The sequence below is a fragment of the Lactuca virosa genome, chromosome 7, assembly GCF_052849685.1.
Source record: "Lactuca virosa cultivar CGN04683 chromosome 7, Lactuca_virosa_CGN04683_v6, whole genome shotgun sequence".
Classification (NCBI taxonomy): domain Eukaryota; kingdom Viridiplantae; phylum Streptophyta; class Magnoliopsida; order Asterales; family Asteraceae; genus Lactuca; species Lactuca virosa.
The window spans coordinates 168,598,871-168,614,267 of record NC_136432.1 but is presented as its reverse complement, the minus strand read 5'-3'; the positions used below and the strand labels follow the sequence as shown (position 1 = coordinate 168,614,267).

At 34.2% G+C, this 15,397-nt stretch overlaps 1 protein-coding gene across 1 annotated transcript; it reads left to right on the top strand.

Moving 5' to 3' along the window:
* The first annotated feature begins 1,243 nt into the window (after positions 1-1,243).
* On the top strand, positions 1,244-2,960 carry LOC145123320 (protein CUP-SHAPED COTYLEDON 2-like). The gene is made up of 3 exons (XM_079058531.1): positions 1,244-1,531; positions 1,616-1,899; positions 2,217-2,960. Exons 1-3 carry the CDS (start codon positions 1,348-1,350, stop codon positions 2,796-2,798), a joined length of 1,050 nt encoding a protein of 349 aa, XP_078914657.1. The 5' UTR covers positions 1,244-1,347; the 3' UTR covers positions 2,799-2,960.
* Positions 2,961-15,397: the final 12,437 nt, after the last annotated feature.

Below are 15,397 nucleotides of genomic sequence, written 5' to 3'. Positions count from 1 at the left end.
CTAGGTACTAGGCATTGATGATGAAATCCCATCTGGTAAATTAGACAATCAAATAATCATAGATTACATAGCTTAATTATGGGAGATATGTGTATATGCAAAAGATCTTTTTGAAATAAATAATAAACTACAATATACATAAAGTCAGATAATATCATATCTATGTAAGACATTAACATATCAGTTGAACGGAGGCTTATGGAGATTAAACTAGGGCCTGTTTTGGATTATTTATTTAAAGTATTAATTAGTATATTGCGGTTTAATGCATTTTAAGTGTTTAGATGAAGTACAATAAAAAATGTTTATTGATTTAAATAAACAATGTTTGATAAGTTATTTAGTTCTAACTTAATAGAAAATTCTTATCAAACAGGAAACTATTTTACCAGTTATCTTTGTTCTAAACACACAAAAAAAAACATATATACATTAAATCGTAGTTTTGTTTTGTTTTTACCAGCAATGCAAATACCAATCTACTCTTTTATCAAGTCAACTTTTTTTTTTTTTTTTTTTATCTTAACTATAAGCAAAATTTGTTAAATATTAAAAAATAATCTATATCTATTTATTGTTTTATGATATGGTGTGAGTATGTTCGGCAACTAGCTATTAAATTTTTTATAAACTTTCAGTTTAAAAAAAAATTAAAATTTAAGAAAATTGTCCCTTCAATAATAAGAACTTAAAACTTTTATTTTAAATAAAAAAATCAAAAACTATTTCAAGTTTTTAAGCGTACAACTACACATAATCAGCTTGTAATTTACGGGTTCCAAGTTCCAACTATCAATTATAGCTAATATATTGTCAAACATACAAATAAGCCATCTCAAATACTCTTCTTTAAAGATGTTTTGTATCCCAAAAACTAATCGACATTTAAAATACTAAAATCATGATACATAAAAAATTAAAATAGCGTTAAAATTGGTAGACTTGGTAAAAAAACGAAGATGGAGTTAGTTACTGTTCTCCATCCCTCTTTTTTCTTCTCCACTGACAATAGGAATACCCTGCACACTTCTTCTCGCACGCACGCATACTCTTAACACATACTCTCTCTCTAAACCCATATGGATATGATAAGAGCCACGGCAGAGTTGCAGACCCAAAGACACGAAAAACCCTAAATTCCATTTTTATTTTAATCTTTCAATCGATTGATAGTACAGATATTATTAATTTCTTGATTCTCCGAATCCCCATAAACGCCACCCCACCTCCAACTCCTATATATAGATACATATCTCGTTCGTCATCACACCAAAACCAAAACCAAAACGCCAGTTTGCCTTTTTCCGACAGCCGTGTGCGGAGGAGGTGCTACTTAAGTATACTGCTATGGAGTTTTTCACACACCATTTTGATAACACTGAAGCTTGTTTGCCACCTGGGTTTAGATTCCATCCGACTGATGAAGAACTCATCACTTGTTACCTTCTCCGAAAAGTCCTCGACGGCAGCTTCACCGGCCGGGCATTCGCCGACGTTGATCTTAACAAATGCGAACCATGGGAGCTTCCACGTACGATTCAACTTATTGATCGACACTCACACACAGCTCACGCATTTTGTGACTTTTTTTTAGGGTTTTTGTTTTTTGGTACAGAAAGAGCGAAAATGGGGGAGAAAGAATGGTACTTTTTCAGTCTCCGGGACAGGAAATACCCAACTGGGCTGAGAACTAACAGGGCGACGGAGGCCGGCTACTGGAAAGCCACCGGAAAAGACCGCGAGATCTACAGCTCCAAGACTTCTGCTCTTGTGGGGATGAAGAAAACCCTAGTTTTCTACCGTGGTAGGGCTCCAAAAGGGGAGAAAAGCAACTGGGTGATGCATGAATATCGTCTTGAAGGCAAATTTGCCTACCATTTTCTCTCTAAAAGCTCCAAGGTACCTTCAAGAACTTCATCACCTCATTCTAGGGTTTATACTTTATGTCATCGACAAGAATTTGGATTTTGCATGGTGTGTTTTGTGTTAGTTATTTTAGTTAAAGGTTGTATTAAATGCAGGATTTTTAACGGTTAAACTGCTCTTTGCTTGCATTAAAATTTAGAAGTCTTTCTTTGTGGCTTGTGTACACACTGAACAAGCATTAAAGATTCAGATTCAATTTAAAAGTTCGTGTTTTTCTTTTGTTATACTACTATTTGTTGTTGTTCTTGTTTTGGGTTTTTGATAAATCTTATTGGTAATTAATTAATCAGGATGAATGGGTGATCTCCCGTGTTTTCAAGAAAAGTGGTGTCGGATCTGTCGGCGGCGCCGGCAGCGGCAGCGGCGGTGGTAGCGTTGGCGTTGGGAAGAAGTGGTTTAGCGGTGGGATAAATATCGAGAAAGAAGCCAGCTCCTCGTCGGCGGTTTCGGGTTCACTACCACCATTACTCGACTCCTCCACCTACGTTCCCGGCGAACAAGAAAGCTTCTCCTACGACAGCAACGCCGCTTCAAAAGAGCACGTGCCCTGTTTCTCCACTGCCTCAACTTGCACCTTCGGCCCTCAGCCTCTCTTTGATTTCCCACCGCCGGAGCCTCTAACTCCCACCTTCGATCCCACCGCCATGTGCACCCCAAAGAATCCCGGCGTCTCAGTCTTCCCTAGCTTGAGAACATTGCAGGAAAATCTTCAGCTTCCGTTCTTTTACTCATCGGTGGCGCCACCATTGCATGGCGGAGAAGCAAGCAACTACGGGAGTTCTTCCGGTGAGAACTGGATGCAGCCATCATCGTCACAGACAGAAAACCAGAAGCCTGGTCCCACGGAGCTTGACTGTATCTGGAGCTTCTGATCAATGGACGGCGGCGGCCTTAATTATCCATAGTTGATCGATTTTATGGTCCTTTCATTGTCTTTCGAGAATTGAATGTGAAATTAATATCGTAGTACGTTTAAATCTGTTGTACGCTTGTATGTTCTTGTCATTTTAAAGATTTTCTCTATTATGGAGTTATGGTGGGCGCTTTGTATTATGTAATATGTATTGTACTAAGTCATCAAATGTTTCTATCATCAGTCTATTTATAATGATCTTCTACCATTTAATGTTTATGACCACAAACAAACTGTTTATCTATTAATAGATCATCATCATCATCATCATAAAAATAAGGAATCCAATATGAATGAGGTAGGAAGATGTAGATGTAATCTTCATGCATGTGTTACAAACTAATAGGGTACGTTTTTCTGGTTAATTAAGCTGTTTTATTTTGACATGATAGACAATGTTGATCGATCTTAGCTTTATACATATATACTTTGGCTCAAAGATTGGAGTTGGAGTTCATTAATGGCTGAGAAATGTAATCATATATAAGTGAGTCTTGTTTTCAAACCTGGACATGTTACCATGATCATGGTGTTCCATTATTATCTCTCATGTATTAGCATGAAACTTTAAATCAGTATGATGGGAGATCGACATGGTATTGATTTCCATTGTTTGATTAAGGTGATTTGATCAATAGTTAAGGTTCATCGATTTTAGTTTGTAAATAATGTTTTTATCGTTGTTTAAATCATGTGTCAGTTTGATCTATTATCAAAATAATGATTATCTGGACACAGAGTACTGTTTCAGTCTACTTAGAGGATCTAATATGATCAACCTATCAAGACATTTTACTTATGAAATATACTAGTTTTTTACTAACTTTTATTTTAACAAACTTATTATCACAAATAATACTACATATTTTTCAGTAATTACTTGACTTTAACTTTTAAATAAAGACAATTTTCATAAAACTATTATTCTTTAGATTTTTTTCCGGTTCAAACATTAAATATTTTATCGGGTAAATTAACAAACTGACGGTTTTTTATTTATTTAGAAAGAATTACATAAAATTTTAAATTTTGTAAAATAACAATAGTTTGAAAGTTATTCAGTATAAAAATTTAATGAAATTTTTATTATTTATCCATTATAAACTTCAACTTAAAATAAAAATCAAATTTAACTAGATAAATCTTTTTTGGTTGTTTTTTATAATTAATTGCTAGAAAAACTCACAATGGTTTCTCTTGAAAAAAAATAATGGTAAAGAAAAGAAATATATTTGAGAGGTTTAATAAAAAAACAAAGTAAAATGGATTTCATAGAATTTGGGTATCCATCAATAAAAATAACAAAATTATCATCTATATAGTTATCTGAACACTCATGGCTTAACAAATATTTGTCTGACCTCATGAGCTTTCGTCTCTAAGAAGTAGTGTTATTGTATCATATTATCATGAAACGGTCTCCTTTGCTTTTATATAAGTAGGAGCATCCATATTGTCCACAATGGCTCTTTTCGTTAGTTAGTATGAAGGTTCATATAATTGTATAGAACAACCGAATTAGATTATATGGTATATCTAACATTTTAAATAGATAGAGTTAAGCTGTGTAAAATTATTATCATATATCTAACGTTTTAGATAGATGCAAAAATGATACCGTATGTATACTCATGGGACACATTTAATGGGTGGTTGTGGTAGGTATAAAAATGAAAAATAAAAAGGGTGAAAAAGGGAAGTAAGGGAGTTGAGTTCAGGTATTCACATGGAGCTAGGGAACCTATGGAGAGTAGGGGTGGATACTATAAATATAATTATAAGATGAGGGGGAAGGGACATATTTATTTTCACTTAATATATGACCCCACTCTACTACTTACAAAATTACCCTATTACCCCCTCTTTGATTTTACAATACACACCGACCCAATCTTACTGTGCCCCTGCCACCATCCCTCTTATCTTTTTGTTTTTTTTATTTTTCTTTTTTGTTATAATGGAATTTCTATTAATTGCATTTTCATAAAGGGTTTTTTTTTTGAGAATTTTCAATTTAAACTCTCATAAATATTTATAAGCGATATCAAACTATAAATTAATAGATTGAATGAGCACTGAACACACAAACACCGATGAAAGGGTTATATAAGAAAACGATTTGATTCTTTTAGTAATTTCTTCAACCCTCCTTTTAAACAAGTTAAAATGATGACTTGTATTTTTATATTTTATATATTTATATAATCTGAATTTAACAAATTAAATAGTTTATATAATATTCACATTAAAGTATAATTTTTCCTGATCAAATAATTAACAAAATTGTTACATCAGTTAGTAGACTCAATGTAGGTATTTTGATTTGTTTTCATTAAATATTTATTCTTTTAAAGAAATTTGTTACGAGGACAGACTATTGGTATTATATAATTATTTATCTTAATCCAGTTGTACCCGATTGAGTATAACGTCAAGTACCGGATTGTTTCTTTATTATATAACTTTTAATATGTTAAAATAATTAGAATATGTATTTTTAACTATACAATCAATGTTAGAACATCTACGTATTTTTTCTTTAAAAATAGGTTTTGTTTTCAATAGTTAGTGTATTTTATATTGGTATACAAAATCATACAAGTGACTATATATGTTGGAGTTTGATGTTTTTCGCAATAACTATTTTGAAATAACTATTTTGAAGATAGAATCTTCGACCTTCACATTAAAATTTTACTTATTAAAAGTCAATCCATATTAAAATTTTACTTATTTCTATTTCTTAGCATCAATATGTTTGGTTTTTAATGTTCTAACATCCAACAAGATTTTAAGAGGTTTTAAATATTTATGGCGTTATCTTTTAGGAAAAAAAATGATTTGCGACCTTAAAACTTTTATTTTAGATAAAAAAAATTTAATTCAAAAGCTATTTCACCTGTTACTTTGATAGTTTCTTCTTGGGTTTTTAGCTTTTGTTATATACTGTATATTACAGTCATATTAAATATTTCGTAAAGCTTATAATTATTATTTTGAACACTTCTTACAAATAAAATTAACAGCTAGAGCTTCCGACTTCTATTTTCATCTATCAGGTCCAGCTTCTATTTACTAGTTTACAACTTTAAGATAACAGTAGATTTTGCCAAAAACATATATCTTTGTTTTATCCTATCTTTTTGTTTTAATTACAAAATAAAATCAAATATAAAACTTACAGGAAAAAAATAGCTTTTTACAGAAGTTGTAAGGCTGGGAAGTTCATCATCAAACTTTTCGAAATTTCTTTTTACCGTTTTCTCTAATAAAGCAGGTGGGACCCACCCAACGTGTATCCTTGCGCCACGTGTGTCAGACTAAGATACGACCCAGATATGGGCCTTTTGAGTATTGGGCTAAACTGGGCCGTATATTCAGTCTATGGTTAAAGGTATGAAAAGTTTGTTGCCATTTATGGGTTTGAACCGGGCCCATTTCTTTGCACGCCGGTTACCCGATTTCGTTAGGCGTTTTGTATTTTGGTGATGATGAGGATCCGCCCCAAAGTTTCGGGTTTTCTATTTATATTTATATTCTGTTTCTGTCAGACAATATAAAAACAAAACTGCATGCATCAAAAGTCGGGTTTTGGCACTCGAGGTTTACCCATTGGATATGTTAAGTGTCCAATGATATTATGAGTTATTCCATTGGAAACATATAATTAAGGTATAATCTAAATTTAATAAGAATAGTCAACATATAATTATTTATGAAAACCGTTTGAAATATCAAATCGAACCCGACCATTTTGTATGTGTTTAGAACAACCATTTTGACGGGGATAACAATGAACAAATGAACCTTGTTGGATATGAAATGATGTGTTCTATTTTCGAACAATGAAGTAACTAGTAAAATGATTGTGCATTGTGATGTATCCGAAAACTGGATATAATTTTTAAGGAAAAATAGTATGATTTGTTTCTTTTAACTCACAAAGAGATTAATAATATGGATAATCATTTTATGATATAAAAGACTAGCGGAAAACAAGATTTAGGATATTGACCTTCCAAATAGATTTTTAAAAGTTTGTATTCGGAAATTATTTAAATATTTTTTTATTTAGTTATATAGTAGTATGTAATAGAAGACATATATTAATATATTAAAAAAAACAATACAAATATATCAAAACGTTACATGTTATTATAAAAAAACAAAATCCTCCGGATATTTCTTATTTTCAAAGAATGCCAAAACCTCTTCTAGAGACTCAATAAGAATATTACAAGTATGATTTTTTTTTCTTCAAAATAAAATGCCATGGCTAAACTCTTAACTTAAGAAGGTGCTGCATCCCTTACTTTTCCTTTTTTTTCAAGAACTTGATTCAAGCAAGGCTTTGTTTTCCATTATCATGTGTTGTGGATGTTTAGTTTCTCAATATATGCTTCTAATGTCATGTTGTGTTTGTAGTCTCATAAGGTCCTTCTTGAAGTTGACATGCAGGAAGAGATATCTTATGAAGGTGGTTGGTCAACTAACCTAAAGTCGTGAAATGCTAATCATAAAAAGAAGTGAACGCTTCTAGTAAACGCATATGTGCTCAATGTGTTTACACTCCTAAAATGTGTAGATGCAAAAAGTCCCATCGAACCTGAAAATTTAGGAAACCGTGCATCCAAATATCTTGGCTTTATTGATGTAATTATTTTTCCTTTTGTATATAAGATTACGATTAATATAGACCAACACTTACACCCATAATATATGATATGTGATTTACAGTATATAAGATATTAATTAAAGTTTTAAATTTATAAAACTGATTCTATCGCAACTAAATTGTAACACACGCTAGGCAATGTACCTAATTGTGTAATAATATAGTTTTGGTAAGACCCTGTGTCGAACAAAGGGGGACGAGTATGATTTTGATTGAGATGATTGAACTATTAATTAAAATAATTACAAAAAGGTAAATTAGGGGTTTTGGTTAAACTAAATTAAACTTGAATTGAAACTAGCAAATGAAAGCAAAGAACTTAACTATAAAAACTTTTTTAAGTACTTCCACTTAGATCTTAAAAGCAAAAAAAAAAAATGTTAACCTTAATTGGAAAAAAAAAAACTCACCACGTCAAGATAGAACTTCTACAAAGCATATATTCATCAATAAATGCATGAAGATAAGATACAAAAAAGTCTCATGGTCCAATCAAAGACCAAACCCACCCATCTCGCGTCACAAGCAAAATAACCCAAACCCACAAAAACTTGAGAGTGTAACGTCCCGAAAATTACAAACAGGTTTTTCATTTTTTAAATAGATTAATCAATGAAAACATTTTACTTAAAAGCTATAAGTGGCATTCGTTTGTTCGAAACCATAATGTTATTAGAGTTGAAATTCCAAAACAACGAAAATCAAAATCTTCGATGCGTGTGTATAGTCCTGCCAAGCTCTTCTCACGATCAACCTGCAAAACATTTTATCTACAACTGTAAGCATAAAGCTTAGTTAGTTTTCTCGTATACCACATATTACATCATATATACAATGCGTCCACACAAAATCCTCGGCTCTAATGCCGACCTGCAAACTCTCCTATCAGCAGGCATATAACATACATAACAATCATACATGAAATAACGGGTCTATCCTAACCCCGAGTGAATGTTATGGGCCAAATCATAGTCTTACAGTCACTTCCTTCCGTAAGCCAAATCATGGTCTTTCCTTGTAATGCATGGGGCTAAATCTTGGCCTTTCATATAAATGTTAGGGGCCAGAACTGACATCACGAATACCTAGTCAACTCAACCAATGTTAAACCCGTATCCATTGTCTTTTGGCACTGTTTAAGGGTTCATTTAGGCATTCTAAGCTTGAGTATAGCCAAGGTTGGGGTTAGGAATGAGTCAGCAAACCATAGGGTGACAAAACCGGGCCATACACACCTTCAGGAGGAGTGTACGACCGTACACATGGGTGTGCGGCCGCACACCCCCCATATGGCAGCATACCTACCTTATATAAAGGGGACACCCCTTTCCTTTCATTCCTTTAACACCTTGGCAGCACACAACACCATTTCTCTCAAGCTTCTTCAACCACAAACCCTCCCAAGGCTTCAAAAACGTGAGTAATCCATCCCTTAGCTTGTTGTGCTCGAAGAACCTCTTGATCTAGGCCTTGAATCATCAAAGTCCTGTCATGTTCTTCATCTCTTTGAAGGAGTGCGGCCACACACCCACATAAGTGGCCTCACACTCCTAAAAGACCCTCCAAAGAGTAGCAAGGCTATGGTCATGTCTAACTCGAAGATGAAAGCCAAACTCTCACTTTGGATGAAAGCCAAACTCTCCAAAGTGAGAGTTCCGCCGTTCCGGTTTGGGGGTGTGACAGATTGGTATCAGAGCCCTTGTTTATAGCGAACTAAGTATACCGAACCTTACATGGTATACAACTATAAATACTAAATGGCCTAGGTCCTCTAAACTAAAAGTATACTTTCAAAAATACAAGTATTTTTTATAAAAGTATATAAGTATACCCGAGTATCAGAATCCGTGTCGTAAGTATAACAAAACAAAAGTATTTGGATGTTGGACATCGCGGTTAAAACTGGGCAGTTATGTAATCATGTCTAGGGTGAATATAGCCTGATCAACTATATTCAGTCGAGACATGACCAACATGTGCTTGGGAGTGACTGTGGTGTTGCAACAAGCCTAAAACTTACCTAGATACCAGAAGAGTTCTAGAACCGAACATAAGGATTAAAATACTATAGGAGTATTTTAGGATGCTATAACGACCAAGCCAGAAACTTACCCAAGAATCCAATCTTCAAGAATCAACCCTGTAGCTATAATACATTGGAAGTATTATTAGATTTGATGCCTATTAACTATCCCTTTACCATCACCTCGCGTAGATAGCATGGCTGGATTCCATCTCCCTGGCGACCCGTACTTTCCCAACCAAGGTGATGATGGATGGCTCGAGCCAGCGCCAGAAGAGAACCATGAGATTCCTTTGCACGATGACTTCGCCGAACAATTTCCTGAAGAGTCAGACTCGGAACCCGAAGTCGAGAACCTACCTCAAGTGGCCCTACTGCCAAACCCTAACCCTCGAGTTTAATTCCAAGGTCCAACGCCCATGTGGGTTGGGAGTTTGAATAGGTGGAGCCATGAGCAAGGCCAACCCCTCCCATACCACAAAAACCGTAACTTCTACAATCTGGATGAAGGAGGTCCTGCAGACAGGGCCCTTCCAATCATAGTCCGCCGAGTAGCCCGAACCGTTGAACTAAACGTGGCGGCCATTCAGCGAACTATGGAGCTTGAGGCAGACTCGGATGCCAACACAAACCGCATTCGCAATCTTGAAGTTGCTCACGGGAGAACTATGAGGGACAATGAAGCTTTGCAAAAAGAGCTAGCTACCACTCGAGCTGAGGTCATAGAGCTCCGAGCACGCCAGACAGTATACGAGAGCCGCCTGCTTGACATGGAGCGCCAACTGGCTAACTTAATGATCCGTCCGAGGAGTGCCCGTCACCGATAGGAGAATACTCTACTCATCCTTCCTTTTTGGTCTAAGGAATAACTTTCATATTTATGTTCTAAGTAGCTCTTTTCTGTAAACATCCCTGTTGTAAGGGTCAAAATGTTGTAATTAGTCGAAATGTATTTTGCACTCTTCGAATGTTTTGTAATCTATTTTACTAAGGCGCTTTTATTCGAAGCTTAAGTATCTATGCCTTAGTATATTTTTTGTACGCTTTCTATTCCCTATAAATAGGGATATTTACTAGAGTTAGACAAGAGTTTTTACAAACCTGTCTTTGTACTCTGTAAACATTCGAAAGAGTAATAGAGCTGAAACAAGATCATATTTACATCTGGTGTTCAATCTTGCATTCTTACTTGATTTTATACTCTGATTCATTTTACACTTGATTCTTTGATTCATCAATTGGTATCAGAGCGGGTCTTCAAGATCAACGTGATTTCTGAAGAACGATTCTCGGTTTGGCAACATTTGTCACAATTGGAGCATTTTTGGTGAGTCTCTCTCTATGATCTCTCTTAATTTCATTGAATTCGTGCATTGCGTTTATGATTTTTGATCGTTTTGTCTCGATTGGATCGAATTTGTTTCAAGCCCATTGTAGATCCAATTTAATTTTTTTTTTCATAGATCAAACCCAAACCAAAAATCAAAATCATTTTAATTCAATGTTCATGTTATCAGATTCGTAAGCCCAAAATCTGGTGAAATATGTCACTGTTCATCAATTCCAATTAACATGTTCAGTCCAATTCATCTTGCTCAGTACTGTTTGAGCCCATATCAAATTTTGAATGTTCACTAATCAATCATCGGAAGCCCATTCATTTTTTTTAAGATTCGATGTATTTGATTAATTGGTATCAGAGCAGGAATCACATCTGTGATCTGATTTTCATCTATTCAAAAAGTTTTTGAATCAAATTTTTGGTTCAAAAGTTTCCGCACTTTTTGATAGTGAAAAAATTTGTCTAGATTTTAGTTTGTGGTTTGATTCTGCATTTGAATTGTTGAATCGAGTGTTCTTCTTGTAATTCCGATTTGATTCAACCAGTTTGTTTTCAAATTTCCAAATCTTCTTAAAAAATTTCAAAATCATCTTCCGTACGACAATGACGAGCTTCAATCTCAATTCGATGACCTCGTTTTCTTATTTATTAGGATCATCAACCAAAATTCCAATGCTAATCCCTGAATATTATGATCAGTGGGCTAATCGTATGCAGGATTATCTGAATGGTCTTGATGAAGAATTATGGTCATGTATAACTGGAAATGTCAATGTTCCAGTGAATGTTTAAGCAATTGGATCATCTTCAACAAGTTTTGGTGTTGATAATCAAACTGATCGTCTGAAGAAACTGGAGAAGAGATGTATGAGGGAACTGCGAGGTGCTTTACCTCCAGTTGTGTACAATTACGTAAGGAGTTGTACAACTGCTAAGGAAGTCTGGAACAATCTGAAAGATAAGTTTCAAGGAAGTGAGAAGACGAAAATCAATTCAGTCAAACAGTGTTTGGTCGAGCTAAAAGATTTCAAGCAAAAAGAAGGAGAAACAATTGAAGTTTACTATGATCGTCTGAACGAGTTGATCTATCGTTTCAATCGCTATGGAATTACCAGGACTTCATGGAATTCAATCTTATCTTTGTGATGGGTCTTCGAAAAGAATGGAGAAGCATGAGTATAATGGTGAAGAATCAGCAAAGTTTTGATACATCAACTCTCAATGATTTGTACAATCAGTTGAAGAGACACAAAACTGAGGTAAATGAAATTGCTAAGGAAACGAAGCTGAATTTGGGAGGTCCATTGGCACTTGTGTCAAAGATATCTGAGAAAGAAGCTGAAAATGGTGATTCCGAGGAAGAAGAGGGATTCATCATGAATTCGGATGATGAGGCAATAGCATTTTACTCGAATAATCGTGTTAAGAAGTTTTTCAAAAAGCCGTTTAATCCGAAGGCTAAGCTTGCTGAGGTAAAAGGAGGTACTGTGAGTAAAACTGTTGTTGAGGAGAAAAAGAAGGTTGAGAAGAAAGATTCGAAAATGTATGAAAGAAAGAGTGAGAAAAAGTTGAAAGGTGATGCTGGTATTGATTGTCATTATTGCAATGGAGCCAATCATCTTGCGAATGATTGTATGCTTCGGAAGAAGGATGAGAGAAAGAATAAAGTAAAAGATGAGGCTTATTATGCAGAGAGGCTTGAGGAGGTTCGTGCGAAAGCTAAGAATTTATCACTGGTCACAAGGGGTGAACAGGAGGAGGATGGAACTTATCAAATCTGGTCATCCGGATCAGACGATGAAGAAATGAGGAATCCAACACATGGATCAATGTATGCGAAGATGGAGGAGGACTCAGATGAAGAGGAATTCGAAGTGAAAGGAAGATGCTTCGTATCCAAGACAGCAGACAAATCTCCAATGACAACAAAGGTACGTAATATTCTCAAATCTTTTAATATTCCTACACATGCTTATGACTCTGAACTAATATCTTTTGATGAGACAGTTACTTATTTTGATTCAATTGTTGTGTCTGCTAGCAATGAGGCCAACAAGTTGTCCATGGAGTTATTAGAGACCAAAAAGCGATTAGACATGAAAATAAGTAAAATTGATTGTTTGGAATTACAGATAACAAATATTATGTGTGATAGGGATACGTTATCAAATGAAGTCAAACTTTTGCTAGCATAAATAAATATATACTGTAATTCTGCTAAGAGACTTTATGGAAAATTAACTGATTTACATCATTCATGTGAAATAAGTAAAGAACAACATAGAAAATTACTACCTTTTCTAGCATACGAAAGAGCTAAGGTAGATAATATTTCGTATGATTGTGAGAAAATAATAGCTGATTTTGACAAAGTTCCTGATGATAGATATAAATATGGAATTGTCAAAATTGATGAATGTCTTGATGCAAATGAATTAGTTAACATAGGGAATGATACTTTGACTAAATCTGAACAAATTCAAATTTTGAAAAAGACTGAGAATTCAACATCTGATTCTCAATCTAATTTTGCTGATATTGAAGATAATTCTGACAATATTAGTGAAATTAGTGATCTTGAGGATGTTGATTGTTCCCAGTTGTCTGTTGTTAATGTTGCATCAACATTTAAAGGGAAATAAAAAGTTAAGGACTTGATGGTTAAGAAAGAAACTGATATACCCTCAACTTCGAAAGTTTGTGATATGGACTTCGTGGATCTCAGAGACAGTCAAACTGATGATAGCGATGATGAAAAAGAAGAGAAAATTTCAAAGGAAAAGAAATCTTCAAAGGAAGAAGAAATTCCTCGAATAGTGGTTGATCAAGTGTATGGTGATACACAAAAGTTCGAAAAAGTAATGAATGAAAAAGGTGATCACTATCTTGAAACGAATACTGTGGTTTATCCAAATTTCAAGTGTACAGATGATGCCATTTTTCCAAATCAAGTATTCGTAACTACTGGAAATGTTGAGAATATCAATCCAGAGTTAAAGAAGTTAGTTGAAGAAGATAATTTGAAAACAACTAATGAAGGTTTCTTTGCAAATCAAAGTACAGTTGAAAACAATCTAACAAAGAATTCGTATGTTTTTCACCGTCAAAAACCACAAAGAAAATGGGTTAAAAATCAAAAATTGAAAAAGAGAATTCAAAACAAGTTGTAAAGGAAAATGAAAAAGTTGTCAAACTAAACTCCAAGGAATTCAAAGATCAAATGGACAAATTTTCAAAGGAAAATAACATTTCAAAAAGACAAGCTAGAAGAAAATATTTTGGCAGATTATTGAGTCTCAAAAGATGTCTGAATCACAATCATCCAAAAATGTTTTCAAAGCTAAAAATTCAAGGTCTGAAATGAACAAACAACCAAAGTTTTCGAAAGTTTCAGAAACTAATATTCCAAATACATCAAATCCAAATAAAAAATTCTTTCAACGTCAATATTTTAAATCCACTGTTGATATATCTTATCGTCAATCTTTTCTAACCAATCCAAAAGTTGATTTTGTTCCTCAAAAGCCAAATTTTCCTAATCATACAAAGAAAGAAACTATGAAAATTTCACATGAAAAGGGATAACTTCAAGGAAGAACATTGATCATTGGCTTGAAGGCAAAGGAAAAATGTATCAGTTGAATACATTTTCAAAGGGGCAAATTCACGAAGCCTATGAAAAGTATGTAAATACTTCATCAAATGGAAGTCTATCTTCTAAGGATTCGAACATATCCGTTAAAGCATGGAAACCAGTAATCAAAACAAAGAATGTACATTCACAAACACAGAATACGAAGGGTAATGTCAGTGAAGATTCGAAACCATCAAAATCTTATGTTTCGGTTCCTTTAAATGAAGATGTGAACTTAATTGATAGTCTCAAAACCAAAGTTTGTGATTGGGTTAAAAGTGCTTCATTACATTCGAAATTGAAATCTAATTTCCAAGGTCCCAAAAAGCCTTGGGTACCTAAATTTTTCCACTGATTGTAGGTACTATGTGACGAGCAATATGATAATAAATGGTACATTGATAGTGGTTGCTCTCGTCACATGACTGGGAAGAAGGAGAATTTACGTGATTTTCGAAGCCTAAAGAATGTTGGAGTTGTGAAGTTTGGGAACAATAAAAAATGTCAAGTCAAAGGATATGGGAAGATCACGAAGGACAATTCACAGTGAATTGTGTTGCGTATGTTGAAGGTCTTCAACATAACTTGATAAGTGTTTCCCAACTTGTTGTGGGCACTGGCAATCAAGTTCTTTTTAATGAAGAAGGAAGTGTTATTTCGAATGTCAACACTAACGAAGTTTTACTTAAATCCAAAAGGAAAGGTGACATGTTCACTTTGGACATCAATCCGATAGTATGGAAACCTGCTATATGTATTCTTTCGAAAGCAACATCAGACTTAAGTTGGCTTTGGCATCGAAGACTTTCTCATCTCAACTTTCGAAACATCAATAAACTTGTGGTACAAGATCTGGTAAGAGGTTTACCTGTACTTAAATTTGA

What these genes read in the sequence shown, in the direction of transcription:
- LOC145123320 (XM_079058531.1), top strand. Translation starts at nt 1,348, where the DNA reads ATGGAGTTTTTCACACACCATTTTGATAACACTGAAGCTTGTTTGCCA. An exon ending in CGAACCATGGGAGCTTCCAC is followed by an intron (nt 1,532 to 1,615) that starts GTACGATTCAAC and finishes TTTTTGGTACAG; the next exon opens with AAAGAGCGAAAATGGGGGAG. An exon ending in TTCTCTCTAAAAGCTCCAAG is followed by an intron (nt 1,900 to 2,216) that starts GTACCTTCAAGA and finishes TTAATTAATCAG; the next exon opens with GATGAATGGGTGATCTCCCG.